The sequence below is a fragment of the Lynx canadensis genome, chromosome B3 (genome assembly GCF_007474595.2).
Source record: "Lynx canadensis isolate LIC74 chromosome B3, mLynCan4.pri.v2, whole genome shotgun sequence".
In the NCBI taxonomy this organism is placed as follows: Eukaryota; Metazoa; Chordata; class Mammalia; order Carnivora; family Felidae; genus Lynx; species Lynx canadensis.
Window position 1 is genome coordinate 118,360,054 of NC_044308.2, and position 20,598 is coordinate 118,380,651.

Consider the following 20,598-nt stretch of genomic DNA (forward strand, 5'->3'; position numbering starts at 1 on the left):
GCTTTAGGACAAAGGAAACCTGTCAGACCATGCTGCTATCGCAGCCACACTGAGGAGCTGTCTAGATAGGGCTCAGACCCCATGGAACTAAGGCAGCTGGCTGGCATCTGAAACCCCGTCCTATTGCTGTGACTCCTCCGTGCTACAGAAATTGGCCTGCACATGTTCTAAAGAGCCCAAGGTGATTCACCTTTTGCTCTAACAGAATAAAAAGAAAATAACCAGGGACATGGTGCTGTACTTTGTGGCCCCTGTCTTGCTTCGAGAGACATGTTATCTTTCAGGTGAACTGCCTTTATTACTATTAAAATTTGTTTTGATTTTATAGTTAACAAATGTTCATTACAGAAAAACTAGAAAGTAAAGCAAAGCAAAAAACAAAGCTTTCTCTGTAGGCCTGCCATTGTAAGAGGCCAGGTTCCCACCCTTGTTACGGGCATATCCATTTATCTCCAACTCCAGTGGTCAGCTCAGGGTTGGGCCCAGGAATCTGTATTTTGTGAAAGTTCTAAGGGGTAGTTGTGTTCTGTAGCCCTAGAAACTATCAGTCTGATCTCTTGAGTTCCTCTCCTTCACCATCCTTTCCTAATAGTTTATTTCCAGGAGGGAACACACTTTTCCTGAAAGGATCCCTCCCTGGATCCCACTTGGGTAAATGGCTGATTTCTGAATCGGCGTCACTTATCTGATCCCAGAATCCTCGCCACCACCCATGGCCACCTTACCCGAACGTGTGGCTGCAATTCCCTTGTTAGCAGCATCAGGGGCATGGGCCCAAGGGTTGGTTTCACGCACAGGCATTGCTACGGGTGCTAGAGCAGTATGGGCTGGCTTAGCAAGCACATGGAAGGCTGAGTCAGTGCCATTAGCTACAATGGGAGCAGACAACATCGATGGAGTTAATTCATGCAGGGTGAATGGGTGACCCCTTGGAGCTCGGTCAGGCCGATGTGCGATAACGGTGGAACAGATCAGACAGAAAAGTTGGTGTTGGGATAACCATGCCATCTTGCAATGGATACACAAACCTTTGGGCAAAGAGGGAATCAGAGGTAATGAAAATAGCTATACTGATAAAAAAAGTCAAATGACTGTTCTAGGAAAATATGTGAACAGGGAGAGAGGGAATGAAGCCTAGAGAAACAATTTCCAATTAAGTTGAACAGAGCTGCTCTGTCTTACAAGCAGCAAAAATCAATTCTAGGTATAGCTTAGCCGTTGGCATAAGATGTAGATAAAGCATTTCCTTCTCCTACCACTTTTCCAAAAGATCAAATTATGCCAACAATAACAATGGGTTAAATATAATGATCCTCTATGATGTGCCAGACACTATGTTAACAGTACTTAAGCATTCATCATCCTATTTAATTCTCTCAAAAATCCCATAAGGCTGGTATCCTCATACTACAAATGAGAAAACAAATTTGGTATATATTTTCATTTGCTTAATAAATTTTTATATTTTCATTTGCTTAATGTTTAATTCGCTACAGAATTAATTTCATCTCTTTGAAGTTTTTTTCCCTCAGTAATGTTCATAATATCTCAAAGCACTACTATTCTTTCCTGTCTCTCTTTATGAAAATCTCTTAATCCTTGCTCCTTTACTCCAGACATCTTTTCCATCAGTTTCTATTCCTTATCCCAGCTCCCTATCATAGTTAGTATGGAGCAAGCACCTTCCCCTGCCCTATACTTCAATCACTCCCTCTTCAAGATGGGCAACCATGCTTATGGCATCGGTATTACTTACCCCAGGGCTTGTCTTAAAAGACTAGCTCACTCATAGACTGGGAGCCGCTTGTGGGCAGGGAAAGGACTACGTTCTATTAGTTTTGTACATCCCATTGTAAATAGGCACTGTAAATTCAGAAATAGGTAGCGGAACATAACAGATAACGATATTCAGAAAGACCTGGGTTTAAATCCTGTCTGTGCAATTTGGGAAATTTATTCAACCTCTCTGAGCCTCATTTTCCTGATTTGTATTGCTTACCTCAAACGGTTGTTGTGGGGATTAAATGAGAAAATGCTGAGTCCTCATCATGATGTGGCAGGCACTGTGCTAATATCTGCTCAATAAATTGTGCCTATCGTTGGTATTATAAACATTTGTTAGATGAAATGAAAAGCCATTTGGTGCACATGATTATAATAGATTTTTTTGTTTTTGTTTTTAAAAGAGACTCTCTGAAGGAAAAGCATTGGTAGCTTCTTCAGAAAGGAATGGGGTACTGTCTCCCCATTTTGAGCTCTTTCTCAAAAGAAATGAAGAAATGGCGATTATAAGAGTTCAAATTCTAGGGGCGCCTGGGTGGCTCGGTCGGTTAAGCGTCCGACTTCAGCTCAGGTCATGATCTCACGGTCCGTGAGTTCGAGCCCCGCGTCGGGCTCTGTGCTGACAGCTCAGAGCCTGGAGCCTGTTTCAGATTCTGTGTCTCCCTCTCTCTCTGCTCCTCCCCTGTTCATGCTCTGTCTCTCTCTGTCTCAAAAATAAATAAACGTTAAAAAAAAAAGAGTTCAAATTCTAAAAGTCTATTATTTAAGTTATATATAGACTCTTTGCTGACTTCGGAGTCAACACCAAGTATTAACTCAGTATCCTGGAAACAACAACTTTTAGTTAGTCCTCAATGCCTTTACAAAGGTAAATTTTAGGACACTTGTTACAGAAGAGGAAATGAACTAAGAAGCCAAAAGAAGTGCCTTTTTCTTTATGAGCCTCTTGTGGTAGGATGGAGACGAGGTGAATCCAAGTCTTCTTAACCTTGGCACTACTGATAACTTGGGCCAGAAAATTCCTTGCTGTGAGGGCTGCCGTTGTGTGCACTGAAGGATGTTTAGTAGCATCCCTAGCCTCAGCCCAGATGACAGTAGCAGCCACTCCCTACCAGCTTGTGACACCCCAAAATGTCACCAATGAATGCCAAATTTTCCCTGAGAGGGGCAAAACTGCCTCGGGTTGAGAGCCACTCTGCTAAAGAAAGCATACGCTGGAACCAACTCTGATGACTGCTGCTTCTGGAGAACTGGCTGGATACTCTGAATAGTTAAATGGGAAGTAAAGCAGTGGGTTGGGACTACAGAAGCTCTTAACAGAATGGGATCAAAGACAGAAAGGTACATGCAGTGATGAATGCAGACATTCTAGGAAAAAGGAACGGGAACAAAGCACAAAGACATTGTGGAAAAGGGGAATTAACAAATCTGAGACCTCATCCAACAGGGAAATTAACAGGTCCGACCAGCTCTTGGGAAGCTCAGAATGCCCACCGAGAGTCAGTGAGCTGTGCCATGAAAGTACAAGCTTCACAGAGAACAGCTGAGCAGGCTAAGAGGGCACCAACCTTGAAAGGCAGGAGACTGTGGTGCTAGCACTGTCACCGGTTTGGTCATTGGGGCAGATGAGAAGGGATCCTCCGTGGGTGTGCTGAAGGCATTGGTGATCTGTGAGCACAGGGAGCTGATACTCTCTGCCTCCCCTTCTACTTCTGGCACTGCAAGGCAAACAGAAAATGGTTCCAGACAGAAAAACTAATCCTGAAATATAACAGTATGACACAAGGTGGCATTTTATAACACATCCCTTATTTGCGAAAGGAAAAGTCTCAACTGTCAAGTGGGGCTATAAAAGCAGCTTCAAAAATTTAGTATAAAATGTCAACAATTTATGTACTAAGGACTATCTTCCTCCCTGCAAATCCCCAGTTCTTTATTTCCTTTCCTGTGTGAAACTACTGAGAAGTTGGTATTCTTTTTTTGTGTCAGTTAGCTACATTTTTCTGGAAGACATCTGCAACCTGTTTGCCTTCCAACTAATTCCCAAGGCTGTGATCTGCGTAGAGTTCTGGAGCCACTTAGTAACTCTATCAGAAGACGGGTTAAAATCAGGGGCACCAGTGGCAGCTTAGTCCTTCTTTCTGTAATAAGCTACAATAATATCATCACTCATTTTTTTTTCCTGAAGTAGCAAGTATGTGAACTGTGATAACATGAAAAAGTAAACTGAAATCCAGGACTCTATAGGCTTTGTTCTTTAAAAAAAATTTTTTTTAATGTTTATTTTTGAGAGAGAGAGAGACACACACAGAGTGTGAGGGGGGCGGCAGAGAAAGAGGGAGACACAGAATCTGAAACAGGCTCCAGGTTCTGAGCTGTCAGCACAGAGTGCGACGCAGGGCTTGAACCCACGAACCATGACATCATGACCTGAGCTGAAGTGGGATGCTTAACAGACTGAGCACCCAGGTGCTCCTAGGCTTTGTTCTTAATATTGACTCTGGGATACTTCTGTCACAGGGGAAGCTGATAATGTGTGGTGAACCTTTGGTTTGCTCAACTATGAAAAGAATGGTTTTTGTTTCCCATCTGCTCCAGAAGAAGACTGAAGACAAGGTATTAGAAGCATCTGGAGTTTCCATTTTTATAGGTGTTGAGAGCTGGAAAGACCCTCAGTAATCATCCAGTCCAACTGTTGTTTAGGCCTCCTTTCATCCGTCAAAAGAACTTAACACTCTGGACTTTTATACCATCACTGGGAGTGTCTTATTGAAACAGTCTTCCTCATATTCTGTTATAGCACTGGCTTGTCATGTCTCAGAGCGAAGTAAAATAGAGCCCAATAAAAGCACTGACCAGATCTGACACTTTAGCTTTGGATCTTACGATGAGGATAGAGCTACCAGGGCTGGCTCAGCTGTACAGGGGCCACACAAAGGCCTGTGTGGCAGTTCTGAAAGGTAATGAATATATGTGAGCAAGCTCACTGTCTCTGATGAAAAACAGATTTTTGATTTAAACAGGAGACCCGTTTTGAGTTTCCTCCGTACGGAGTCAACCAGCCACAAGGACAATGAGCACTTATCCATTTCTGGTACATCTGAGAGTAATGCTATTTGAATAGATGTGTTTCCAAAGCCTTTTAAATTAATTCTCTGTTGGGTCCCAAATGGCAGGATTAGAATGGAAACTCGAGACCCTTGATGTTTGGAAGCAGGTTGGCTGAGAGGTAGCACACTTCCATCAGGACAAATCACAAACCTTGTAGCTCAGTGTAGGAATTTCCATCATGGCTCTGATACCTATCTGTTGAAGAGAAATGAAGGATTCATGACCCTCTCCATGAACCTTACTTTTCTCTCAATGGGAAATGACACAAGATACATACAACCATCAACCAGGCTCAGAAGAGAGGGTGGCTAGTTTGATGGGTTTAGTGTTACCACTGGAAATAACGATAGTGCTTCAGTGCAAAGCACTTATGAGTCAGGTGGATGCTGCATTACCTGCATTTTTTATGGGGAAATCAGTCTTCCTCTGCATAGTGGAAGGCAACTCATTGATGCGCAGGGATAGTTGGCGTTTAAAGGGTGACATCTTCTGGCTAAGAGCAGGAAATCCTCGGAAAGAGCCTTGGCGAGCAAGTTGTTCAATGGGCGCATGCCGGCGTGGGATGGCATGAGGATTGTTCGTCTCCAGAGAGGCAGTAGCATCCGAAGTGGGAGAGGTGGGAGAGGACGGGGATGGGGCAGTGTTGCCAGGAGCCACTGATGAGCCAACAGCTGTCTTATCTGTTTCAGCTCAAGAAAGTCAAGAGAAAGAGGACCTTAGCAGTCTTCAAATAATTCCGGCTTATAGAGTCAAGGAACTCAAAACCTTCTTATGTCCTTTTACCCATCTGCTTCCCAAAGTCTCTTAAAGGGCAGGTTACAAGCAGGGCTCAGATCTCCTACGTTTCAGACAAATAAAAGGTTTAATATCCTACTACGTGTCACATGATATATCTACTAAGACACAAAAATCAGATCTTTGATTCTCATGCAATGATTCATAACTTAAGATTTTCTTTAAGACACTGACCAAGATTTAAAAAAAAAAAATCCAGCACCTATGAACTCCTAATGTGAGATCGTTTATAGAATGATGATTCATAGTTTTCAACGTTTGCTTGTTTTTTGGGAGAGAGGACTTTGGAAGTGGCAGAGTCAGAAATGTCTAAACAAGTGTAAGTTTGATTAGATATTAAAGAATGTCAAAAGGCAGTCTTTAAATCACAAACAATGTGCATTTGTGTCTCATTTGAATAAAAGCATACAGAAGCAAAATTTTAAAGGTTTTTTTTTTTTTTAATCTATACCCGACATGGGGCTCCAACTCACCACGAGAGTTGCACGCTTCACCAACGGAGCCAGCCAGGCACCCCCATAAGTAAAAGTTTAAACTGGATTATACCTAAATACAAAACTATTTCCATGTAAGTACCAGCTGAGTCCCATTCTGAATGTGGTAAATCTCTACCTGCCTCCCCTCATAATGCTCTAGATGTCAGACTCAACCACTTTGGCAGCTGCTGTGTGTAGCCAAGAGTATTATTTGATGGTATTAAAGAATATGCTTCCAGTCTGAAAAATCACTGTAGCACACTAAATAATAGCTATGCATATTAAATTTTCTGATAAAAACAGCATGGTATTTTATTCTTTGGTATTCTGGCACAAATGTTTATAAGAAATAAAAAAAAATTCACAATCAAGAATTTAATTTCAAATAAAATGTGTACCCTTTTTTTACCTTAAGAATTAGAGTTGTTTGGGTCAGTATTCAATGAATGGCATTCTTTAGTGGCTGGTTTAGAACTAAAAGCATACAGTAAAAAATAAGCAAGATTTTTATCAAATCTTGTATATTTATACTGAACTTTTTAATTCCAAAATATTCCTTGTGGGTTTCAACTCTAGCTGCACACAAGAATGCAAAGCATTTTCCCCCAAGCCCTATCATTTAGTTTTACAATACACTCAAACCCAACTTTACACAAGAGACTTCTGAGTGACCTGAATTGTCCGCACAGGTATTTCTGCTATGCTGCCATGTGTATCTGCAAAAAAATCACACTTTGCAAAACACACACTAAAATTTGGCTATGGGAAAAAGAGGGGTTAGCTTCTATGGACTTTTTTCACTAAAGCACTAAAACACAGTAATAATCTAATAAGAACAACATCACTGTGAAATTTCTACCCACATTTGTACCTAGCATCACCATCAGTGGGTCCTTTGCAGCCTAAACCTGCAACTTGTACTTCTTCCTTCAAGAATGTAGGCCCTTAGTAGCCATGTACCTCTCACAGAGATCAGATACATCAAAATTAGAAGTCTATTCCAGGATGTAGATTTCCCCAATTTTGTTTTTAAACATGGGGGGTAATGTCTTTGCAGCTTCTTCAGCTGCACTCTCAGCCTCCCCAGACAGCTTCTGGTAATGGAAAGAGTAAATACTTTGGAAGCCACTAAACCACTTACTGTAAAGGAAAGGCTTTTGTTTAGGTTTTTAGCTTTGTTCTTAAAGTCTTCACATACTGCTAAGAGTTCTCTTTGTGAGAAAGCTTGCCCCTGAGAGCTTCCAAATATTAACCTGCTGGGAAAAATGGCTTAAATAAACAAAAATTGTAATAGAACAGATTGTACCTTTCTTGGCATCTTGGATTTGTTTCATAATCTCCTCTCTTTCTGCTTGCTCTGTGGCTGTTGTGACACGGAATGATCCTTCTCTTGTAAAAGTGGTCCGACTGGCATCAAAAGTAGCAGTCACTCCACATTCCTTCTCCCGCTTCTGTTTCCGTTCCAAACAGGCTGCAAATGCACAGCCTACTGCATGACTCAATCTCTCACCCTGTATATAACAGAAGGTTTAAAAAAACTTTTTTAGAGTTACAGTACAATTACAAATAAGCTTGGACCACAAATAAGTCTGTTTTCTTAAATTAAATTTTATTTTTTTAATTTACATCCAAGTTAGTTAGCATATAGTGCAGCAGTGATTCAGGAGTAGATTCCTTAATACCCCTTACCCATTTAGCCCATCCCCCCTCCCACAACCCCTCCAGTAACCCTCTGTTTGTTTTCCATATTTAAGAGTCTCTTATGTTTTGTCCGCCTCCCTGTTTTTATATAATTTTTGCTTCCTTTCCCTTGTGTTCATTTGTTCTGTGTCTTAAAGTCCTCATATGAGTGAAGTCATACGATATTTGTCTTTCTCTAATTTTGTTTAGCATAATACCCTCTAGTTCCATCCACGTAGTTGCAAATGGCAAGATTTCATTCTTTTTGATTGCCAAATAATACTCCATTGTATATATATACCATATCTTTATCCTTTCATCCATTGATGGACATTTGGGTTCTTTCCATACTTTGGCTATTGTCGATAGTGCTGCTATAAACATTGGGGTGCATGTGCCCCTTTGAAACAGCATACCTGTATCCCTTAGATAAATACCTAGTAGTGCAATTTCTGGGTCGTAGTTGCACCCAGTTCTATTTTTAATTTTTTTGAGGAACCTCCATACTGTTTTCCAGAGTGGCTGCACCCGTTTGCATTCCCACCAGCAGTGCAAAAGAGATCCTCTTTCTCCGCATCCTCGCCAACATCTGTTGTTGCCTGAATTGTTAATGTTAGTCACTCTGACAGGCGTGAGGTGGTATTTCACTGTGGTTTTGATTTGTATTTCCCTCATGATGAGTGATGTTGAGCATTTTTTCATGTGTCGGATAGCCATCTGGATGTCTTCTTTGGAGAAGTGTCTATTTGTGTCTTTTGCCCATTTCTTCACTGGATTATTTTTCTGTGTTGAGTTTGGTAAGTTCTTCATAGATTTTGGATACTAACCCTTTATCTGATATGTCTTTTGCAAATATCTTCTCCCATTCCATCGGTTGCCTTTCAGTTTTGCTGTTTCCTGGATGTGCAGAAGCTTTTTATTTTGATGAGGTCCCAATAGTTCATTTTTGCCTTTGTTTCCCTTGCCTCTGGAGACGTGTTGAGTAAGAAGTTGCTGCGGCCAAGATCAAAGAGGTTTTTGCCTGCTTTCTCCTTGAGGATTTTGATGGCTTCCTGTCTTACATTCAGGTCTGTCATCCATTTTGAGTTTATTTTTATGTATGGTGTCAGAAAGTGGTCCAGGTTCATTCTTCTGCATGTCGCTTTCCAGTTTTCCCAGCACCACTTGCTGAAGAGACAGTCTTTATTCCACTAGATATTCTTTCCTGCTTTGTCAAAGATTAGTTGGCCATACGTTTGTGGGTCCATTTCTGGGTTCTCTATTCTGTTCCATTGATCTGAGTGTCTGTTCTTGTGCCAGTACCACACTGTCTTGATGATTACAGCTTTATAATACAGCTTGGAGTCCAGGATTGTGATGTCTCCTGCTTTGGTTTTCTTTTTCAAGATTGCTTTGGCTATTCGGGGTCTTTTCTGGTTCCATACAAATTTTAGGATTGTTTGTTCTAGCTCTGTGAAGAATTCTGGTGTTATTTTGATAGGGATTGCATTGAATATGTAGATTGCTTTGGGTAGTATTGACATTTTAATATTTGTTCCTCCTATCAAGGAGCATGAAATATGTTTCCATTTTTTTGTGTTTTCTTCAATTTCTTTCATAAGTTTCTATAGTTTTCAGTGTATAGATTTTTCACCTTTTTGGTTAGATTTATTCCTAGGTTTTTATGGTTTTTGGTGTAATTGTAAATGGGATCGGTTCCTTGATTTCTCTTTCTGTTGCTTCATTGTTGTATAGGAATGCAACTGATTTCTGTGCATTGATTTTATATCCTGCAACTTTGCTGAATTCATGAATCAGTTCTAGCAGTTTTTTGGTGGAATCTTTAGGGTTTTCCATGTAGAGTATCATGTTATCTGCGAAGAGTGAAAGTTTGACCTCCTCCTGGCCAATTTGGATGCCTTTTATTCTTTGTGTTGTCTGATTGCTGAGGCTAAGACTTCCAATACTGTGTTGAATAACAGTGGCGAGAGTGGACATCCCTGTCATGTTCCTGACCTTAGGGGAAAAGCTCTCAGTTTTACTCCATTGAGGATGATGTTAGCGTTGGGTCTTTCATATTTGGCTTTTATGATCTTGAGGTACGCTCCTTCTATCCCTACTTTCTTGAGGGTTTTTATCAAGAAAGGATGCTGTATACTGTCAAATGCTTTCTCTGCATCTATTGAGAGGATCACACGGATCTTTTCCTTTCTTTTATTGGTGTGACGAATCACAGATTGTTTTGTGGATATTGAACCAGCCCTACATCCCAGGTATAAATCTCACTTGGTTGTGGTGGATAATTTTTTTAATGTATTGTTGAAACTGGTTGGCTAATATCTTGAGGATTTTGCATCCATGTTCGTCAGGGAAATTGGTCTATAGTTCTTCATTTTATTGGGGTCTTTGGTTTTGGCTTCATAGAAAGAGTTTGGAAGTTTTCCTTCCATTTCTATTTTTTGGAACAGCTTCAAGAGAATAGGTGTTAACTCTTTCTTAAATGTTTGGTAGAATCCCCCTGGAAAGCCATCTGGCCCTGGACTCTTGTTTTTTGGGAGATTTTTGATTACTAATTCGATTTCTTTACTGGTTATGGGCCTGTTCAAATTTTCTATTTCTTCCTGTTTTGGTTTTGGTAGTATACATGTTTCTAGGAATTTGTCCATTTCTTCCAGATTGCAAATTTTATTGGCATATAATTGTTCATAATATTCTCTTATTATTGTTTTTATTTCTGCTGTATTGGTTGTGATCTCTCCTCTTCCATTCTTGATTTTATTTATTTGGGCTCTTTCCTTTTTGATCAAACTGGCTAGTGATTTATCAATTTTATTAATTCTTTCAAAGAACCAGCTTCTGGTTTCATTGATCTGTTATACTGTTTTTTTGGTTTCGATAGCATTAATTTCTGCTCTAATCTTTATTACTTCCTGTCTTCTGCTGGTTTTGGGTTTTATTTGCTGTTCTTTTTCCAGCTCTTTAAGGTATAAGGTCAGGTTGTGTATCTGAGACCTTTCTTCCTTCTTTAGGAAGGCCTGGATTGCTATATACTTTCCTTTTATGACCACCTTTGCTGCATCCCAGAGATTTGGGGCTGTGGTGTTATCATTTTCATTGGCTTCCATGTACTTTTTTTTTTTTTTAATTTTTTCAATGTTTTTATTTTTTGAGAGGCAGAGAGAAACAGAGTATGAGCAGGGGAGGGGTAGAGAGAGAGGGAGACACAGATTCCAAAGCAGGCTTCAGGCTCTGAGCTGTCAGCACAGAGCCCGATGCAGGGCTTGAACCCATGAGCATGAGATCATGACCTGAGTCAAAGTCGGACACTCAACTGACTGAGCCACCCAGGTGCCTCCCATGTACTCCTTAACTTCCCATGTGCTTTCTTTAACTTCTTGGTTAGTCCATTCATTCCTTTAGTTCTTTAGTTCTTTAGTCTCCAAGTATTTGTTTCCTTTCTAAATTTTTTCTTGTGGTTGATTTTGAGTTTCATAGTGTTGTGGTCTGAAAATATGCATGGTATGATCTCGATCTTTTTGTACTTGTTGAGGGCTGATTTGTGTCCCAGTATGTGGTCGATTCTGGAGAACATTGCATGTGCACTGGAGAAGAATATATATTCCGCTGCTTTAGCATGAAATGTTCTGAATATATCTGTTAAGTCCATCTGGTCTAGTGTGTCATACAAAGCCATTGTTTCCTTGTTGATTTTCTGATTAGATAATCTGTCCATTGCTGTAAGTGGGATGTTGAAGTCCCCTACTATAAAGGTATTATTTTCAATGAGTTTGTTTGTGATTGATTTATATATCTGGGTGCTCCCACATTTGGAGCATAAATGTTTACAACTGTTTGGTTTTCTTGGTAGACAGACTCCTGAATTATGATATAATGCCCTTCTTCATCTCTTGTTACAGTCTTTATTTTAAAGTCTAGATTGTCTGATATAAATATGGCTACTCCAGCTTTCTTTTGTTGACCATTAGCATGATAGATGGTTCTCCATCTCCTTATTTTCAATCTGAAGGTGTCCTTAGGTCTAAAGTGGGTCTCTTGTAAACAGCATATAGATGGATCTTGTTTTCTTATTCATTCTGTTACCCTTTGTCTTTTGATTGGAGCATTTAGTGCATTGATGTTTAGAGTAAGTACTGAAAGATATGAATTTATTGCCATTATGTTGCTTGTGGAGTTTGAGTTTCTGGTGGTGTTCTCTGGTCCTTTCTAATCTTTGTTGCTTTGGGTATGTATGTATGTATGTATGTATGCATTTATTTATTTATTTCATCTTTGCTCTCCTCAGAGAGTTCCCCCTTAAAATTTCTTGCAGGACTGGTTTAGTGCTCACAAACTCCTTTCATTTTTGTTTGTCTGGGAAACTTTTAATCTCTCCTATTTTGAATAACAGCCTTGCTGGATAAAGAATTCGTGGCTGCATATTTTTCTGATTCAGCACATTGAATATACTGTGCCAATCCTTTCTGGCCTGCCAAGTTTCTGTGGATAGGTCTGCTGCAAACCTGTTCTGTCTTCCTTTGTAGGTTAAAGACCTTTTTCCCCCTGCTGCTTTCATGATTCTTTCCTGGCCCGAGTATTTTGTGAATTTGACTATGATATGCTTTGTTGACAGTCGTTTTTTGTTGAATCTAATGGGAGTCCTCTGTGCTTCCTAGATTTTTATGTCTGTGTCCTTCCCACGTTAGGAAAGTTTTCTATGATTTGCTCACATAACCCTTTTACCCTTTTTCTCTCTTTTCATCTTCTGGGACCCCTATGATTCTGATGTTGTTCCTTTTTAATGAGTCACTGATTTCTCTAATTCTTAAGTCATGCTCTTTTGCCTTAGTCTCCCTCTTTTTTTCTGTTTCATTATTCTCCAGAAGTTTGTCCTCTATATCGCTGATTCTCTGCTCTACCTCATCCATCCTTGCTGCCATGGCATCCATTCGAGATTGCAGCTCAGTTATATCATTTTTTATTTCATCCTGACTAGCTTTTATTTCTTTTACCTCCACAGAAAGGGATTCTAATCTATTTTCGACTCCACCTAGTCTCCTTATTACCATGATTCTAAATTCTGGTTCAGACATCTTGCTTGTATCTGTGTTGGTTAAGTCCCTGGCTGTCGTTTCTTCCTGCTCTTTCTTTTGGGGTGAATTCCTGCTGAGTTCTGTGGTTCAGGTTGTACAGATTGTTGTGTTAATCCTCAATCAGTTTTCTAGGTCTGCAGGATGGTTTAGTGTTGATCTGGCTGTATTTCATGGACACAAGACGCAAAAAATACTTTCATGCTGTTCTGCCATCTTCAAATAAGTCTGTTTTTACACAAGGCAAAATGTTGGCAAGTCCAGCTTAAAATTATATTTTATTTTTGAAGTTTATTTATTTATTTTGAGAGAGAGGGAGAGAGATCCCACAAGCAGGTGAGGGGCAGAGAGAAGGAGAGACAGAATCCCAAGCAGGCTCCGTGTTGTCAGCACAGAGCCCAATGTGGGGCTTGAACTCATGAACCGTGAGATCATGATATGAGCCGAGATCAAGAGTCAGATGATTAACTGAATGAGCCACCTAGACACCTCTAAAATTATATTTTAATATATTAATATGGCAAATTAAATGAATAAATTACCTTAGGTAATGCTAATGATACTTTACTGTAGTGGGCACTGGGTAAAGTGACCATGAGTAACCTGTACTTTTGTGACCAGCCACTGAGACCTTCCCAGTCAGGTTCTCTCTGTTACTCATATTAGCTTTAGAGACACTGCTCAAGGTTTGAGGCCCTAAGTCTTACATTTGCCAATTAAGGGAACAGTGGTAATATGTACCAGCATTTCTAAGAAACTACTAGAAAGGCAGGCAAGTTTCAGGAGCTTGAATAGACTGTCAACATATCTAGGACAAAATGTGCAAACCAAGAACAAAAGGTACAAACCTAAGACTTTGGATAACTAATACAACTCCAGCAACGACAAGGGAATTATGAAAAGGAAAGCTCAGCTTTCTCAGTCTCCTCTATCCAAATGCCACACTCCCCTCCCCAACACCCTACCCCATTCTAGACCCTCATTGCTTTGATGCTGTCCCCCTTTCCTATCTTCTAGCTCTCTCACAACTCTCCCTCTCAACCACACACAGGCAAAAATTAAAGTAGGTTTTCACCCACACTGTACACTTAAAAAGGAATTAGATAAAACTGATTTGTCTGTGTGAGAAGAGAGCTTATATAAATTTAACATTATTTTAAAGAAATGCTGGATTACCTAAATTTAATAAACTCAATGGATTATTTTCAACAGGGTTATCTGTATTTTAAAGCATATCCCTAATTGTGAAATAACAAAGTTAGAGACGATATAGTAACTTTTGGCATCACTAATAGTAAGAAGAGATATTTGAGAACAGAGAGCCCTTTGTGGAGTTTTCAAAATCACACCATGTAGGTAGCTGTAGCTGCTCCTACATATGGTTCAAGTAATTTCCCTGAATTTTATATGCCAATATCAGATATCATAAGGAGGAGTAATGTCGGAAATGCCTTTTGTCCCTAAAATATCACACAAATGTAAACTGTAATATTTCACATAATTGCTTATTGCTTATTAAAAGAATGAGTTACTTTTTATGAGTCCACATGAGTTTCCATCTACCTTCTTAGGAGGATGATACAAGGGTAGGGCACTGAAGCATGAAATAGGAAAGAGAACCGGAGTTTTAGAACCTGTCTGCTTTTGAACACAGTTCTATTACAAGGACAGAGCTATTGTCCAAAGAAGTTTATTATTGCTCCTAGGCCTAGGGCAGAAGTTCTTGAAGACAGACCCTCCTCAAGCCCCATCTGAGACCCACTGAATGAAAAACTCTTGAAGGTGGGGCCTAGCAAACTGTTTTTATCAAGCCCTCCAGGTGATTCTGATACAGAAGAACCATTGGCCAAGGAGATTCAAACAGCCTGAAATGAAATACCAGGATTTGACAATAAAACAGTTTTTAAATTAATATAAGGAAACTCTTGAACTCTTGATTTTGTGAGTATAGTGATAGCAAAATGCACTGCTTTATGGCTTAAGATCTGAGAGACAAAGGAAGAAAGTGTAGTTTATTTACTTCAACTCATTAACACACTGTGTCAAACCAAGGAGGTACAGCTTTGACAATATTAGCCACGGTTTTCACAGCAGTTATCATGTGTCAGACTCTATACTAAGAGTGCTTATATCAATTATCTACTTTAATCTTCACAATTGTTATCTTCATTTTATAGAAGTGGAAACTAAGACTTAAAGAATGTCAAGTAACTTTCCCTAAATCCCATAGTTAGTAAGTACCAGAACAAGGCCTGAAACCCAGATCTGAGTCAGAGCCTGGACTCTTAACAGTTTATAGCGCTGTCTCCAACAGCTTTGAAAAAACATTTTGGTGAATTTTAGAGTACAGCCACCACTTCCCTTTTAGATTAAACACTGGCAAGATTTTATTGAGTTGTAGCCTTCTGGAATGACTATACTGCCTTATTCTGTCTGGCCTTACAAAAAACTCAGTAAAATGGGATGGGTAGGTGGCTCAGTCAGTTAAGCGTCTGACTTTGGCTCAGGTCATGATCTTGTGGTTTATGGGTTCTGCCTTGCGGCGGGCTCTGTGTGGACAGCTCAGAGCCCAGAGCCTGCTTGGGATTCTGTGTCTCCCTCTCTCTCTGCCCTCCCCTGCTTGTACTTGGTGTGTGTGTGTGTGTCTCTCTCTCTCTCTCTCTCTCTCTCTCTCTCTCAAAAATAAATAAACATTAAAAAAATTTTTTTAAACTCAGTAATTACAGGGGTGTCTAGGTGGCTCAGTCAGTTGAGCATCTGACTCTTGATACTGGCTCAGGTCATGATGCCAGGGTCATGGGATTGAGCCCTGCATCAGGCTCAGTGCTGAGTGTGGAGCCTGCTTAAGATTCTCTCTCTCTCCCTCTGCTCCTCTGCGCCACTCATGCTCTTTCTCTCTCAAGTAAAAAAATATATAAAACTCAGTAATTACAATTACACATTCAATGCTCTACTGTAGTTAAGATCATCATCATCTAAGAGACTTGTCTTTCAAGTCAGAATTTTGGGTAATTTACATGAAGGATAATAGGTTAATTATTCTCCATTTTTAAACAAAACCAAAAATTTCTACTATGCAACAATTTCTGGCATGCCAGAAATTCAATGTACCATAATTTAGTTTTTTTTTTCTTTAAAGTAATCTCTACCCCCCAATGTGGGGTCTGAATTCATGACCCCAAGATCAAGAATCACACGCTCCACTGACTGAGCCAGCCAGGTGCCCCAGTATTTTTATTTCTTAATTAATTGAAAATATACTCCAACTCAGCTCTTTCATTTATAGAATTTCTTTGCAAATAAATTTATAAGCACCTTTCAATGTCAGTATCTATACCCAGATGTATTAGCAAATAAATACATGTAAGAATCTTGAACACAGTTCTAATAATGAAAAGTTTCAAGTAAAGTTTAGCAGCAACCATCACCAGAGCACTTTTACTTTCCTTTAATGACCTTGGATCTCAGCTAATTATGGAGCTCTGTGGGCTCAGGGTCACACCAAGAGTGTGAACTACTTGAATAAAAGGAGTAAAAGCAGGCTAGTTTGACACTTCCAAGTGCTGTAACAGCAGGTACATGTTAGAAATGTAGTGGAGGGGCACCAGGGTGGCTCAGTTGGTTAAGTGTCTGATTTCAGCTCAGGTCATGATCTCACTGCTCATGGGTTTGAGCCCTGCATCTTGGGATCTCTGTCTCCCTCTCTCTCCGCCCCTCCCCGTACTCATGCTTGTGCACACGCTCGCTCTCTCACTCTCAAAATAAATAAATGAAACATTTGAAAAAAAAAACGCAGTGGAAATTGCTTGGCCAACTGAGGCTAGTCATGATGAAATCCACACTGTTGGACTCACTGTGTCCTTGACAGCCATGAAGCAATGACAGATCCAGCGCCGAGTGGTGCCGTCACGACATATGTAAGAGAAGGCTCTATCAAAGTTCCTATCCGGAGCACAGAAAGAAACTTTTTCTATTGTCTGGTCAACTATGAGGTCCTAGAAAAAGGGAAGCACAAAGGAACAGAGGACTTATCAAGTTATTCAAGCTTCTCAGAATAAACACAGGATGTTCACTTCACAATAGAGTCTCCACAACAAATGAATTGAGACTATGAAATAGCTAGATCTGAGGCCAGCAGCCTGAATACTAAGAATTTGACTTAGGAGAAATCCCAAGAGGCACTCTGCCCGGATGCCTCTCTCACTTCATCTTCTGTTCTAAAACATATGCTTGCTGCTTTTAGTTTTATCATGGTATATTCCATGCTCAATTTGATAATATATGTAAATCACTATATCTCATTTGATTCCCATATAACTTATATTAACTTAGTGATCATTTAATTTTAACTATGACTTTTTTATATACTTGCTGAATGGCACTGTATACACACAGTATAAACATTACACAGAATGTTTTTTAAAATCTTGAGGCTCTGAGATTCTTCTATGTGATATTCCCAGTCTAGAATCCCTAGATGCTGAGGTGGGGCTGTAAGAGCTAAAACATAAAATCAAACAAAATAGTTTTTATAAAGCATCACCATAATGGCTCGTTATGATTTTATTTTGCATAACGTGCTTACTATGAATTTCCTCTTTAGCAAAATGATTCTTCTTTTGGATTGTCTGTCATTTTTCTTATTGATATGTAGGAGTTCTTTATATATTCTAAATATGAGCCCTTTATAGACTATATGCACTGCAAAATTTCTTTTCCATTCCTGATGAGTCCAAGGGTGAAAAGCCACCAATTACTATTATCACTAAAGGTGGAAAAAGAACCAATTTAATACCAGTGCTACAAGTAGCCAGCAGGGGGCAAAATCACTTTCTAACTGGTATAAAACAATTAAAAACATAGCCTCCATGTATAACACATTTCATCCAAAACATTAAAAAAAATACATAAGTTCTTAACAATAAATTTAAATGATCATTGTTTTCAATAATAATGTACATTTAAGAGTACCACTTCTTGGGACGCCTGGGTGGCCCAGTCGGTTAAGTGTCCTACTTTGGCTCACATGTTCCTTTTATGGCAAGCATATAAGAGCAGGGCAGAGGACTACAAAACAAATTTTAAGAAGGCAGTACATTTAAGCTTTTAAAGCTTTAAAAGATGTGTAGAGGGGCGCCTGGGTGGCGCAGTCAGTTGAGTGTCCAACTTCGGCTCAGGTCATCATCTCGCAGTTCGTGAGTCTGAGCCCTGAGCTGCGCTCTTGCGCTGACAGCTCAGAGCCTGGAGCCTGCTTGCAATTCTGTGTCTCCCTCTCTCTGCCCCTCCCCCACTTATACTCTGTCTCTCAAAAATAAACATACATTAAAAAAAGGGTACCACTTCTCTTGAAATTAAAAAAAAAAAAAAGCCTTAGATGGAAGGTCAAAAGAACTCATGCAGCTGTATTAAGTCACTTAAAATGTATCAGACAAGTTACCCATCAAAACTGCTCTTTACCTGCAGACTCCCCCCCCAACCCTTCAATAATACATGATTTTTTTTAGAAAAATTGCCTTCATGTTAAAATTTCTCCAGGCTTTAGGTCTCTTATGAAATTTTAATTAATGATTAAATGTGCTTATATAACACTTTTATGGTCTCTAAGGTCAGAGTCTATGTCTCTCTCTTTTCTTAATATAATTTATCATCAAAGTGGTTTCCATACAACACCCAGAGCTCATCCCAACAACTGCCCTCCGCAATGCGCATCACCCACCTGCCCCTCTCTATGTCTTTATTCTTTATGCATGTAGGATCATTTTCTTTCAAATGATAAATGCCACTTATGATTTGAGATATTATGTAGATTCTAAGTAAATGTTAACCAAATAAGCCATTTACTAGTCCTTAAGATTTCACTTAAATTGGGTGTTTGGTTAAATGGCAGGTTAATCATTTCAAATATCACTTTCTAAGAATATAGTTCCCTTTATTAAGGAACAAGAAGAAACTTCAGGTGTGGTCTTTTTTTTTTTTTTAATTTGGTAAAAGGTCCATCATCTTTTACACCAAATCTGTGGGGCTAAACATTTTCTTAAAATGTGTAAGAACGAAATCTTAACATTAAGTTCAAATGCCAACTACATAAACATGCTGTCATGTAGAGCAAAATACTGAGAGAATTGTATTTTTTATAAGGTAAATGAGTAACTAATTTCATTTCCTGAACACTAGTATCTCAGAAGACTGTACTTTGGACAAAGTGGAAGGATAGAGTGAGTGCAGCAGCTTAATGGCATTATATCTGATCATTAGGGATAAAATTTAAAAAACATGAGCAGTAACACATTAAAGCATATAAAATGTTTACCTTAGTTTTTTCATCCACAACTCTGAGTCCATCTGCTGATACCCACAGGACTGCCTTAACTGCTTTCTTTCCAGTCTTTTAAGAGAAACCAAAAAGGAAGGGGGGAGACACACAGATATATAATATTTTAAAAAAAAAGTCATCTTCAATAGAAAACACTGACTTCTGCCTTCCAAAAGTCACAAGTACAGATGGAGTCCGAGTTCAGGAGGGGTGCCCAAAGCCAGATACTCAAACCAAACTGCAGAAACATTCAGGAAAAAAACAAGCCAAAGCCATTATTGTAGAAACACAAGGCAAAACAATAAGATAAAATTAAGTAAGGGGGAAGGGACAGGTGGACTCAAAACCATGATATCACATTCCATAAAGGGCAAAGAATTCATAAGTAGATTCTTCACCCCTTTAAAAAATCAACCAAGAAAACCAAGAGTCAGGTAAATATTAATACATAAGGAGTTACACCACAAGTATCTTCTACAAACGTATTTACAGTAAAAAGCAATATACATAGGTCTAAATTGAGATGCTGACCTATCCTCTGACTCCAATGTGTACAGCAGAACCCTTGGTCATCTGAAATTTTCATGTTAAATACCCAAGAAGTCTTCATTATTTCTATAATAATCTTTAAAGACCATTATTTCTTCTCTCAGGATTAACACAGAACTGGTTTAGTTTTTAATTTGACATTAAATGCATGGAGACATTTTGGGGACATAGGAGGATTTAAAAAATTAAAAAAAATACTATTATTATTACATGAATTCTTTTTACTGGCTGAGAAAAGACTTCTTTCGGCACACAAGAATCATGTGAGAACAAGCTGATGTAGGATTTCTCTTGTGATGGAATGAAAATGAGACAGTGGGACTTTGTAATAGTAATTTAACAGCTTCCTGTCTTTTCAAATGCTCCAAGGATACAAGCAAAATAAAAGGAACGCAAAATAAACGCTGAGAATAGGTGTTAGAACATCATTAAAAAGTATAAATTAAAAGGAAACTGGTAGTAAAAAGTTGCAGCAGCCTCTAGAAGGGACAGAAGAGGATAAGGAAATGTCTACCATTCTCCTCTGTATGTGCCCAAGCCCAGAGCTCCTCCATATGGAAGGTATGGCCTTATTTAAATGAACTGTGTGCTTTACTCTGGGCTCATCATCTCCACTATCACCACACATCTGATAAGAGCCTAGCACATGCCAGGCAGCAGAAACACTTAAAAGTTTACAGCCCACTGAAAGGTGATTAAACAAAAGATAAATAATATAGTAGGAAGTGTTATAGTAGAGCTGAAAAATGTATAATGATGTCAGCAAGGAGGCATGGTCAAATCTACTTGTGGAATCAAGGAAGGTTATTCAAAGGAGAAGATCAAA

At 39.2% G+C, this 20,598-nt stretch overlaps 1 protein-coding gene across 14 annotated transcripts in view; it reads right to left on the minus strand.

The window, feature by feature from the left end:
- NUMB (NUMB endocytic adaptor protein) overlaps positions 1-20,598 on the minus strand; it is a 196,245-nt gene that overhangs the window by 2,252 nt on the left and 173,395 nt on the right. For 8 of the 14 annotated variants that reach the window (XM_032593405.1, XM_030319503.2, XM_030319510.2 and 5 more), the window contains 6 exons: positions 19,221-19,295; positions 16,765-16,905; positions 7,471-7,675; positions 5,289-5,582; positions 3,351-3,500; positions 726-869 (listed from right to left, as the gene is read on the minus strand). In XM_032593405.1, coding sequence (XP_032449296.1) covers positions 726-869; positions 3,351-3,500; positions 5,289-5,582; positions 7,471-7,675; positions 16,765-16,905; positions 19,221-19,295 — 1,009 coding nt within the window. The remainder of the gene's footprint in view (positions 1-725; positions 870-3,350; positions 3,501-5,288; positions 5,583-7,470; positions 7,676-16,764; positions 16,906-19,220; positions 19,296-20,598) is intronic. The other 6 variants (XM_032593407.1, XM_030319512.2, XM_032593408.1 and 3 more) reach the window with 2 other exon arrangements.